The 11,979-nt window shown below is 56.4% G+C and overlaps 2 protein-coding genes across 2 annotated transcripts; one reads left to right on the top strand and one right to left on the bottom strand.

The window, feature by feature from the left end:
- Positions 1-1,887: 1,887 nt before the first annotated feature.
- Positions 1,888-7,347, bottom strand: grcc10 (gene rich cluster, C10 gene). The gene is made up of 3 exons (XM_038815981.1): positions 7,155-7,347; positions 5,194-5,370; positions 1,888-2,116 (listed from the first exon to the last, which is right to left on the bottom strand). The coding sequence occupies exons 1-3, from the start codon at positions 7,216-7,218 to the stop codon at positions 1,977-1,979; spliced, it is 381 nt and encodes a 126-aa protein (XP_038671909.1). The 5' UTR covers positions 7,219-7,347; the 3' UTR covers positions 1,888-1,976.
- On the top strand, positions 7,217-9,347 carry LOC119976491 (mucin-1-like). Its single transcript, XM_038817034.1, has 3 exons — positions 7,217-7,255; positions 7,375-9,098; positions 9,271-9,347. The coding sequence occupies exons 1-3, from the start codon at positions 7,217-7,219 to the stop codon at positions 9,332-9,334; spliced, it is 1,827 nt and encodes a 608-aa protein (XP_038672962.1). The 3' UTR covers positions 9,335-9,347.
- Positions 9,348-11,979: the final 2,632 nt, after the last annotated feature.

Consider the following 11,979-nt stretch of genomic DNA (forward strand, 5'->3'; position numbering starts at 1 on the left):
CGACTTGCAGCCCTGGTTCGAAGGACTCCGACCACCTCTGTGCTCTCCATGATCTAAGATGACTGAGAAACTTTCCAGTATCAGACCGGAGTGAACTTAAAAAAAAAAAGGAGCAATGCAACTGCCCGCAGTGGCAAGAGCCTGGAACTGAGTCCCACAGGGAACGCTGGAAGCCAATGGCATGGATGCAATTAAGGGGCAGCTCGCTCAACATTGCAGGGCAGGGAGGGGAGGGGCGGGGGTCACGGTAATAGATTTAGACGAGAAGAGAGGGCAGGAGGCTCCAGGCCACCGGAACAGGCTAACGACCGGACATACTTTGTCATCTTTTTCTTTCAATTCATTAAACAGCAATTTGTAGGAATTTGCCAAAGCGCCAGATAGTTGATCAGAGCAGCTAAATTAACCCCTCGGACAGTCCATTACTTTCCTGCCTCCGTCACGATGTTGGGTGTCAGCCCCCCCCCCCCCCCCCCCTCCCCCTCCCCCCCCGCAAAAAACCTGGGTCATCTTCCCAGTCAGAAGGCTGTGGGTCCGAGGCCAGATCAGATGCTCGAGTCCCAGGGTGACACTCCCGCTGCCTTACTGAGGGAGTGCCACACCGCCACAGGTACTGGCTCTTGGATGAGAAGCCGAATCGAAGCCCCCCCCCCCCCCCCTCCCCCTGCCAAAGTGGATGTAAAAGGTCCCGCAGCATTATTTCTCCTCGCCCCTGGCCAAATATTTATCCCTCTTTTGAAAAAAAAATGATCTGCTCGCTAATCGGATTATGGGAACTTGCTGTGTGGGAATTAATTGACACGTTACAATAGCATTCACACTTCAAAATAAAAACGTCATTGGTTGCAAAGCGCCCGGAGTCTTCCTGAGGGAATGAGAGGTGCTACACAAACGCAGCCGGTCCTCTCTTTGACCTGCGCAGCGGTTTAAGCCACTGTCCACTGCCAGAAACACCGTTAGGTAAGAAGTCACCTATATTACTGACGGCTGTTTCTCGGGAGAGGGCAGAGCTTTTTTAATTTCTTCAACAAGCCCCGGTGTCACAATTAGCTTCTTGGTTTCGTGTCAGAGGGTGGGAGACAGGAAGTCTGTTAGTGGTCGGTGGTTGAGATGGAGGGGAAGCCCGTCTTCAAACGCACAAGAGGTGAAATGTGCCCCCAGCGAGAGCCACTGTGGGTTTTCTGTTCCTCGACTGTTGAGAGTTCCACAAAGTGCTGAATAGAAAAATAAAAATCCGAGCACTGTAAATAGAGATGGTTCACTTTCAATTGAACCACACCGCCCTTTCGTAATCTACTGTAAAGCCAAATCTGTCATATCGAGACTGTCTGGCTGAATGGAAAGTGTGTGCCAGACAGGGAGGGCCAGGCTGGAGGGGTTGGGGTGGATGAGGAGGTAAATTATGGAATATTCCAAGTCACTTCATGCATCTTCTCCCCTTACAGCAAACAGAACCAGCAGACATCCTGGAAGCAGGCACAGTTTTGGGCGAGGGTAGCAAGGAGCAGCCGCTGATAAGGCGCCATTCTGCTTTGTGGGAATTCCACTCTCTCCGTTGGAGTCAATAACTCCAGGCCCGGGGTGGGGGGTACGACCAGGGGGAACGCATCTTTCAGCTCACCCTGCCCAGCCCGAGGAGTACGAAGGCAGCCTCACCTCGGCACAGGGAATGGCGTCTTGCCCCTGGAGGGCCTGCAAGTCCCAGTCAGTCAGCACCCCAAACCAAAGTGCAAACGTGCTCTGGGCGGGTTACGGCAGAGAGGAACGGCAGAGGCTCAGAGGTGTCCTATACCCACCACATGAATACCAAATCGAGGAGGAAGCAGTTTGAATTTTCTGGAATTAGAGATAGCGTTCTGCAGTCCAAGTTGCACCGGAGAGAAATGATTTTTTTTTTTTTTTAAATGAAAAGGCACGACCCGCCCTGTCACAATCTCCAGCAACACTCCTCCCTCACTCCCATCGCTCTGAGGAAGTTAGGACGCGGAGATGCCTGCGCTGTGGGGAGGGACCGTCATCGGAGGCAGAAACATGGACTTGAGCTTGGCGGACATGGCCGCTATCTCGGGGTCCTGTCCTTCGTAGGTCTTGATGATTCTCGCAAACTTCAGCACACCTTTGAATGACAAAAAGGAGAAACGGGAAAATAAGCGTCGATGCTCAAAGAGACATGGGGGCAACATGTGCAAGGAACTCAGAAAGCTGGCATGCATGCACAGCAGACCATTAGGAAGGCAATAGAATTTGCAGTGCAGAAAGAGGCCATTCAGCCCATCAAGTCTGCACCAGCCCTTGGAAAGAGCACTCTACTTGAGCCCACACCTTCACCCTATCCCCTTAAACCACCTAATCTTTTTGGACACTGAGGGCAATTTAGCTTGGCCAATCCACCTAACCTGCACATCTTTGGACTGTGGGAGGAAACCGGAGCACCCGGAGGAAACCCACGCAGACACAGGGAGAACGTGTAGACTCCGCACAGACAGTGACCCAAGCCAGGAATCGAACCTGGGTCCCTGCAGTTGTGAAGTAACTGTGCTAACCACTGTGCTGCAGTGCCGCCAATGTTGGTCTTTAGTGCGAAGGGGTTGGAGCAGACGAATAAGGAAGGCTTGTCGCGAGTGTACAGGGGTTCGATGAGATCACACCTGGACTGCAGGGTGTAGTCTCGGTCTCCAGATTTAAGGATCTACTTGCATGGGGGGGGGTGATACAGCTGAGGTTTGGAACTCACTACCCCAGAGTGTTGTGAGTGCTCCACCGTTGAATATATTTAAGGCTGGGACAGGCAGATATTTGCTCTCTCAGGGAATCAAGGGGAGCGGGCGGCAAATGACATCCAGGCCGAAGATCAGCCACCATCATATTGAATGGCAGAGCAGGCTCCATGGGCCTACTCCTGTTATGTTCTTACCCAGCCCTTAGTAACACACTTGTGTCTTACACCCCGAGGCTCAACAGCCTGAAGTGCGTGTGCTTCAGGCGGGTCTGGTTCCTCACCGCGTCCTTAAAGGGTTAAATGAGGATCAGTTTGCACGGGTTCAGCTTGTGCTCCTTTGAGTTGGGGAGGGCGATTTCATCGTAGTTAAAAAGATCCCAAAGGGTCGATCAAGAGAAATAATTTCCTCTGACGAGGAGAGTCCTGAACAAGGGGGTAACCAGAGCTGGGGCAGTGTCAGGGGGCACCTCTTTACAAGAGTAACAGACAATCACTGGAATGCTATGCTACGTAGTTCAGACAGTCCAATGGTGATTACTGATTTAGTTCCTCGGTTATTGAGTTTTACAACTTCATTACGAGAGGATCTAACCAGTCGTCGCCCCCTGACATTCAACGGCATCATCATCGCTCAATCCTGCACTCTCAAAATCCTGGGAGGGATGGGGGGGGGGGGGGGGGGTTTACCATTGACCAGAAACTGAACCGGACTAGTCATATCAATACTTTGGCTACCAGAGCAGGTCAGAGGCCAGGAATCCTACGGCGAGTAACTCACTTCCCGACTCCCCAAAGCTTGTCCAGCATCTACAAGGTACCAGTCAGGAGTGAGATGGAATACTTTCCACTTGCCTGGATGAGTGCAGCTCCAACAACACTCAATAAGCTCGACACCATCCAGGACAAAGCAGCCCCGCTTGATTGCTACCCCTTCCACAAACATTCAATCCCTCCATCACTGACAAACTGTAGCAGCCGTGTGTAACATCTACAAGATGCACTGTAGGGACTCACCAAGGTTCCTAAGGCAGCACCTTCAACAACTGGGGAACAGGACTTCCACGACATGCCCAGGAACAGGAGGACCCCACTTAGTCCCTTAAGCCTGTTTCGCTATTCAAGGAGATCATGGCTGATCTGTGCCACAGATCCATCCAACCACCCTCCCCCCCCACTCCCCCCCCCCCCCCCAGTCCCTATCGCTTCATACACTTACTCAGCAAAAAAGATCTTTTTGAACATTTCTGTTGCTCCCTTTTGCTCTCACAGCCTTTTGCTGCTGAGAAAGTTCCAGATTGTCCGTCACTCTTGTAAAGAGGTGCCTCCTGACACTGCCCCAGCTCTGGTTACCCCCCTTGTTCAGGACTCCCCTTGTCAGAGGGAATTATTTCTCTTGATCGACCCTTTGGGATCTTTTTAACAACGATTAAATCACCCTCCCCACGACTGCCACCATCTGGAAGGACAAGGGAACACCACCACCTGGAGGTTCCCTCCAAGTCACTCACCACCCTCATTTGAAATGAAATGAAAATCGCTTATTGTCCCAAGTAGGCTTCAATGAAGTTACCGTGAAAAGCCCCTAGTCCCCACATTCCGGCCCCTGTTCAGGGAGGCTGGTACGGGAACTTGGAAACATAGCAGCCATTCCTTCACTGTCGTTGGGTCAAAATGCTGAAGCTCCCTCTCTAACAGCACAGGGACTGCAGCGGTTCAATGCAGCCGCCCACCACCATCTTGTCAAGAGCAATTAGGGATGGGAAATAAACACTGGCTTAGCCACATCCTGCGAAAGAATTTAAATAAATTTCTTTGACCGAGATGTTTCCACTCAAGCCTGAAGACTGGAACATGCCAAGAAATAGGTGGTTGGCTGCTGTTGCCCCACTTGGGTGACAGGGATTGGAGGTGATTGAAAACGTTCCCCGTCCCTGTCCTTACAATTCCACTAAAATTCATCTCATGGCTCACAACTGACAGTCCACCTAAAACCTACTATCAGTGCAACTCCTCGGTGGAACGCACCAGCTTAGAGGACAGATTTGGGTTGGGGGGGGGGGGGGGGGGGGGGGGGGGGCTGCGGCTCCAGTAGTGCAGCTCCTGCTGTGCTCCAGTGTGGAGCTTGGGGAATCAGTGGCGTGTTCTCGAGCGCAGGGAGTGGGTGGGCTCCAGCATCCCACAAGTCCCGAAAGACGCGCTGTTCGGTGAACTGGACATTCTGAATTCTCCCTCTGTGTACCTGAACAGGCACCGGAATGTGGCAACTAGGGGCTTTTCACAGTAACTTCATTGCAGTGTTAATGTAAGCCTACTTGTGACAAAGATTATCATTTTGGGGGTAAGGGGGGTATGCTCCAGTGTGGGGAAGGGGATACCAGCATTGGGGTAAGTGGGTGGGTGCTCCAGTGTGGGGGAACAGTCTCCAGTGTGGTGGGGGCTCCAGTTAGATTCCAACACGCCACACTAACACTTGCCTTCTCCATCATTACTGAAGCCGTACGATTTGATAACATCCTGCTGGATCTGGGTTGCCACAGGCAATATAAACTGCAGCATCTTGCCCATGTCGTTACAGGCGTTGTCCCGAGCCTCCTCCATTCTCATTGCATTATCGGGGGAAGCAAAGGCCTTGATCACTTCAGTTAAAACCACTGAGGAAAGGAGAGAGAGAGAGAAACAGTGTGAATATCACAGAGAGAGAGAGAAAAATAAGAAAAGATGGATGGAAAAGCCACTGGACATCAACTGGACAACATAGAGTGTTCACATTCTTGGACAGAGTTGTCTCTAAAATTCCAAATTATAACTGAACGTCAAAACGAGACCAAACCCAAGGGCCAGCGTGGAGCCCAGATTCTGGACCATTCTCTCCATTACTGCCCTCTCCACTCCCTCCATCATCCCTGAGCTCTTCTCGTCTCCCTCAATCATCCCCGGCCTCTCCTCTTCCTCCATCACCACTTACCTCTCCTCCGCTCCCTCCATCCCCGGCCTCTCCTCTCATCATCCCCGGCCTCTTCTCCTCTCCCTCCATCCCCGACTCTCCTCTCCCCTCCATCCCCGGCCTCTTCGCCGCTCCCTCCATCCCCGGCATCTCCTCTCCCGTTCATCATCCCCGGCCTCTTCTCCTCTCCCTCCATCCCCGAATCTCCTCTCCCCTCCATCATCCCCAACCTCTCCTTTCCCTCCATCTCCGGCCACTCCTCTCCCTCCATCCCCGGCCTCTCCTCTCCCTCCATCCCCGGCCTCTCCCTCCTCTCCATCCCCGGCCTCTCCCTCCCCTCCATCCCCGGCCTCTCCCTCCAACCCCGGCTCCCCTCTCCCTCCATCCCCGGCCTCTCTTCTCCCTCCATCCCCGGCCTCTCCCCTCCCTCCATCATCCCCGACCTCTCCTTTCCCTCCATCCCCGGCCACTGCTCTCCCTCCATCCCCGGCCTCTCCTCTCCCTCCATCCCCCGGCCCTCTCCTCTCCCTCCATCCCCGGCCTCTCCATCCCCGGCCTCTCCTCTCCCTCCATCCCCGGCCTCCCCTCTCCCTCCATCTCCGGCCTCCCCTCTCCCTCCATCTCCGGCCTCCCCTCTCCATCCCCGGCCTCTCCCTCACCTCCATCCCCGGCCTTTCCTCTCCCTCCATCCCCGGCCTTTCCTCTCCCTCCATCCCCGTCCTCTCCTCTCCCTCCATCCCCGGCCTCTCCTCCCCTCTCCATCCCGGCCTCTCTCCCCTCTCCATCCCCGGCCTCTCCCTCACCTCCATCCCCGGCCTTTCCTCTCCCTCCATCCCCGGCCTTTCCTCTCCCTCCATCCCCGGCCTCTCCTCTCCCTCCATCCCAGGCCTCTCCTCTCCCTCCATCCCCCGGCCTCTCCTCTCCCTCCATCCCCCGGCCTCCCCTCTCCCTCCATCCCCCGGCTCTCCCTCCATCCCTGCCCTCTCCCTCCTCTCCATCCCCGGGCCTCCCCTCCCCCTCCATCCCCGGGCCTCCCCTCCCCCTCCATCCCCGGGCCTCCCCTCCCCCTCCATCCCGGGCCCTCCCCTCCCCTCCATCCCCGGGCCTCCCTCCCCTCCATCCCCGGGCCTCCCCTCCCCCTCCATCCCCGGGCCTCCCCTCCCCCTCCATCCCCGGGCCTCCCTCCCCCTCCATCCCCGGGCCTCCCCTCCCCCTCCATCCCCGGGCCTCCCCTCCCCCTCCATCCCCGGGCCTCCCCTCTCCCTCCATCCCCGGGCCTCCCCTCTCCCTCCATCCCCGGGCCTCCCCTCTCCCTCCATCCCCGGGCCTCCCCTCTCCCTCCATCCCCGGGCCTCCCCTCTCCCTCCATCCCCGGGCCTCCCCTCTCCCTCCATCCCCGGGCCTCCCCTCTCCCTCCATCCCCGGGCCTCCCCTCTCCCTCCATCCCCGGGCCTCCCCTCTCCCTCCATCCCCGGGCCTCTCCTCCTTCACCTTTCGCCTGCTCCAGGCTCAGTCCGGCCGGCGGCTGTTGCTGCTGCTGTTGAGCCGCCGCCATGTCACCGTCTTGGTGCCGGAGAGAAATCCAGCTCCAGGTCCCGGAGCAGCCCGGCCGCCTGGGCCGCAACTCGGAGCGATAGAGGCCGGAGGAGCAGGCCCGGCAACAGCTCCACCCAGAGGCCGGAGGACCGCACCCGGGAACAGCTCCACCTAGAGGCTGGAGGAGCAGGCCCGGGAACAGCTCCACCCAGAGGCCGGAGGAGCAGGCCCGGGAACAGCTCCACCCAGAGGTCGGAGTACCGCGCCCGGGAACAGCGCCACCCAGAGGCCGGAGGCCCGCACCCGGGAACAGCTCCACCCAGTGGCCGGAGGAGCAGGCCCGGGAACAGCTCCACCCAGAGGTCGGAGTACCGCGCCCGGGAACAGCGCCACCCAGAGGCCGGAGGCCCGCACCCGGGAACAGCTCCACCCAGAGGCCCGTACCTGGGAACAGCACCACCTAGATGCCGGAGGACCGCACCCGGGAACAGCTCCTCCCGCAGTCGGAGGACCAATCCCGCAACGAGGAGCCGAGCCGCCCGCAGGTCGGAGGACCGATCCCGCAGCCGCGAACAGCGCCACCATCAGGTCGGAGAACCGGCCCGTCAGCAGGGAATGGCGCCACCCGCAGGTCGGAGAACCGATCCGTTATCAGGGAACAGCGCCACCCGCAGTCAGAGGACCGATCCCGCAGCTGGGAACAGCGCCTCCCGCAGGTCGGAGGGACGATCCCGCAGCGGGGAGCAGCGCCGCCCACAGGTCGGAGGACCGATCCTGCAGTGGGGAACAGCGCCACCCGCAGTCGGAGGACCGATACCGCAGCCGGAACAGCGCCACCCGCAGTCGCGGGACCGATACCGCAGCCACGAACAGCGCCACCCGCAGTCGGAGGAGCGAGCCCGCAGCCGGGAACAGCGCCACTCGCAGTCGGAGGACCGATCCCGTAGCCGGAACAGCGCCACCCGCGGGTCGGAGGACCGATCCGTCAGCGGGGAACAACGCCACCCGCGGGTCGGAGGAGCGATCCTGCAGCGGGGAGCAGCGCCACCCGCAGTCGGAGGACCGATCCCGTAGCCGGAACAGCGCCACCCGCGGGTCGGAGGACCGATCCGTCAGAGGGGAACAGCGCCACCCGCAGTCGGAGGATCGATTCTGCAGCGGGGAACAGCGCCACCCGCAGTCGGAGGACCGATTCTGCAGCCGGGAACAGCGGCACCCGCAGTCGGAGGACCGATCCCGTAGCGGGAACAGCGCCGACCGCGAGTCGGAGGACCGATCTGTCAGCGGGGAACAGCGCCACCCGCGGGTCAGAGGAGCGATCCTGCAGCGGGGAGCAGCGCCGCCCACAGGTCGGTGGACCGATCCCGCAGCGGGGAACAGCGCCACCCGCACAGCGCCTCCCGCAGGTCGGAGGACCGCACCCGGGAACAGCACCACCCGGAGGACCACACCCGGGAACAGCACCACCCAGAGGCCGGCGGACCGCACCCAGGAACAGCTCCACCCAGAGGCTGGAGGAGCGGGCCCACACCCGGGAGCAGCTCCACCCAGAGGTCGGAGGCCCGCAACCGGGAACAACACCACCCAGAGGCCCGCACCCGGGAACAGCTCCACCCGGAGGCCGGCACCCGGGAGCAGCGCCACCCGCAGTCGGAGGACCGATCCCGCAGCCGGAACAGCGCCGCCCGCAGGTCGGAGGACCGAGCCCACAGCCGCAAACAGCGCCGCCCGCAGGTCGGATGACCGATCCTGCAACAAGGAGCAGAGCCGCCCGCAGGTCGGAGGACTGATCCCGCATCCGCGAACAGCGCCACCATCAGGTCGGAGAACCGACCCGTCAGCAGGGAACCGCGCAGGTCGGAGGACCGAACCCGCAACCGCGAACAGCGCCACCATCAGGTCGGAGGGACGATCCCGCAGCCGGGAACAGCGCCGCCCGCAGGTCGGGGGACCGATCCCGCAGCCGGGAACAGCGCCACCATCAGGTCGGAGGGACGATCCCGCAGCCGGGAACAGCGCCGCCCGCAGGTCGGTGGACCGATCCCGCAGCCTGGAACAGCGCCACCATCAGGTCGGAGGGACGATCCCGCAGCCGGGAACAGCGCCACCCGCAGGTCGGAGGGACGATCCCGTAGCGGGGAACGGGTGTAGAGGAGGTGTGAATGGCAACAGAATACACTCTAATGTTGGAGTAGTATTTATGGTTCTGGAATTGTTGACCTCAATGTTGTCAGGTTCCTCAGGGGTGAAGATGAGAAAATGTTCCGGGGGCTTCACCGTCGGTCAATATGAGTGAGTCTCCGTGCCCACAAACCGTGTGACAATTCCTGCCACCTGCTGTCCCAGCCTCCGGTTGGCGAGTTCCTGCTTCTCTCTAGTGGAAAACAGCACCTCATCTTCCAATTAGTGTGAAGAATGTATTCAATGTATCTGATGTAGATTTGATGGGCCAGAAGACCTCCTCCTTCGTTGTAGGGATTCTATGGATTCTATTCAATGTAAAACCCTAGATTAGGGTGTGTCCAGTGTTTTCCTTTCTTCCATTGATCCATTTTTCCCTCACCATTGTGCCCATTTCCCCCCACTCCACTTGGGTCATCTGTTCCTAGTTGCCCTTTAAGAAGTCTTACAACACCAGGTTAAAGTACAACAGGTTCAGACCATAAGACCATCTATCTCCGTCTCAAACGCACTCAGCGATTTGGCCTCCACAGCCTTCTGCGGCAAAGAGTTCCACAGATTCACCACCCTCTGGCTGAAGAAATTCCTCCTCATCTCTGTTTTAATCTGAGTCTGATATGATGTCCTCTGGTTCTAGTTTTTCTGACAAGTGAAAACATCCACTCCACATCCACTCTATCCAGGCCTCGTAGTATCTTGTAAGTTTCAATAAGATTCCCCCCTCATCCTTCTAAACTCCAACGAGTACAGACCCAGAGTCCTCAACTGTTCCTTATATGACAAGTTCTTCATTCCAGGGATCATTCTTGTGAACGTCCTCTGGACCCTTTCCAGGGGCCAGCACATCCTTCCTTAGATACGGGGCCCAAAACTGCTCACAATACTCCAAATGGGATCTGACCAGAGCCTTATACAGCCTCAGAAGTACATCCCTGGTCTTGTATTCTCGCCCTCTAGACATGAATGCTACCATTGCATTTGCCTTCTTAACTGCCGACTGAACCTGCACATTAACCTGTAGAGAATCATGAACAAGGACTTCCAAGTCCCTTTGTGCTTCTGATTTCTTAAGCATTTCCCCATTTAGAAAATAGTCTATGCCTAAATTCCTCCTTCCAAAGTGCGTAACCTCACACTTTTCACATTGTATTTCATTTGCCACTTCATTGCCCACTCTCCTAGCTTGACCAAGTCCTTCTGCAGCTCCCTTGCTTCCTCAATACTACCTGTCCCTCTACCAATCTTTGTATCATCTGCAAATTTAGCAACAGTGCCTTCAGTTCCTTCTTCCAGATAATTAATGTATATCGTGCAAAGTTGTGGTCCGGGCATCAGGTGACTCACCAGCTGAAGGAGCTACACTCCGAAAGCTAGTGATCCAAACAAACCTGCTGGACTTTAACCTGGTGTTGTAAGACTTCTTACTGTGCCCACCCCAGTCCAACGCCGGCATCTCCACGTCATAGTTGCCCTTTGACATACTGCTCACCTTTGTTCTGCCATTCACACAATCTCTTTATGTGGCACTTCTCAGCCTTAATCTTGGAAAGAGCACCCTACCCATCCCATACCTCTACCCCATCCCCGCATGCAGCAACCCCACCTTTTTGGACACTAAGGGCAATATAGCATGGCCAATCCACCTAACCTGTACATCTTTGCACTGTGGGAGGAAACCGGAGCACCCGGAGGAAACCCACGCAGACACGGGGAGAAAGTGTATACTCCGCACAGTGACCCAAGCCGGGAATCGCACCTGGGACCCTGGAGCAGTGAAGCAACTGTGCTAACCACTGTGCTACCAGTATAAATCTGATCCTATTTCCAGTTGTCTCTACTTTGACAAACAGTCATCCAGACTCTAAACGTTAGCTCCCTTCTCTCCACAGAGGCTGTCAGACCTGCTGTGAGTGTCCAGTATTTTCTGTTTTTGTTTCAGGTTCCAGTATCTGCAATAATTTGCTTTTATTATCATTGTGTTAGGGTTTGTATATATGTGCTGCAGTAATATTTTTAAAACAGAAAATACTGGACAATCTCAGCATGTCGGAAAGCATCTGTGGAGAGAGAAGCAAGCTAACATTTCGAGTTTGCATGACTCTTCGTCAAATATTTTTCCAGGGCAGCCCGGTGGCGCAGCGGCTAGCACTGCTGCCTCACAGCGCCGAGGTCCCAGGTTTGATCGCGGCTCTGGGTCACTGCTCATGTGGAGTTTGCACATTCTCCCCGTGTTTGCTTGGTTTTGCCCCCACAAACCAAAGATGTGCAGAGTAGGTGCATTCGCCACACTAATTTGCCCCTTAATTAGAAAAAATGAATTGGGTACTTACAATTTATTTTTAAATATTTTTTTCAAATGCTGGTTTAAAAGACATCTAGGCTTTGTGGCTACAAAAGGGGCAATTAAGATGTCGTCAACATGAGATCATCTTTTTTAAAAAACCTTTTGGTGTTTAGAGGGAGACCTTTTTTGAAAATTTACTTTTTTCCAATTAAGGGGCAATTTAACGTGGCAAATCCACTTACCCTGTAAATCTTTGGGTTGTGGGCGTGAAACCTACGCAGACACGGGGAGAATATGCAAACTCCACACAGACAG

This window comes from Scyliorhinus canicula, chromosome 13 (genome assembly GCF_902713615.1).
Source record: "Scyliorhinus canicula chromosome 13, sScyCan1.1, whole genome shotgun sequence".
Lineage (NCBI taxonomy): Eukaryota > Metazoa > Chordata > Chondrichthyes > Carcharhiniformes > Scyliorhinidae > Scyliorhinus > Scyliorhinus canicula.

Bases quoted from the DNA above. Each gene is read 5' to 3' on its own strand.
- LOC119976491 (XM_038817034.1), top strand. From the start codon at position 7,217: ATGTCACCGTCTTGGTGCCGGAGAGAAATCCAGCTCCAG. The intron at 7,256-7,374 runs GTCCCGGAGCAG...AGCTCCACCTAG, and splicing joins GGAGAGAAATCCAGCTCCAG to AGGCTGGAGGAGCAGGCCCG. The intron at 9,099-9,270 runs GTCGGAGGGACG...CGCCACCATCAG, and splicing joins GCGAACAGCGCCACCATCAG to GTCGGAGGGACGATCCCGCA.
- grcc10 (XM_038815981.1), bottom strand. From the start codon at position 7,218: ATGGCGGCGGCTCAACAGCAGCAGCAACAGCCGCCGGCCGGACTGAGC. The intron at 5,371-7,154 runs GTGAAGGAGGAG...TCCTTTCCTCAG, and splicing joins GAGCCTGGAGCAGGCGAAAG to TGGTTTTAACTGAAGTGATC. The intron at 2,117-5,193 runs GCAAGTGTTAGT...TGTCATTCAAAG, and splicing joins CTTCAGTAATGATGGAGAAG to GTGTGCTGAAGTTTGCGAGA.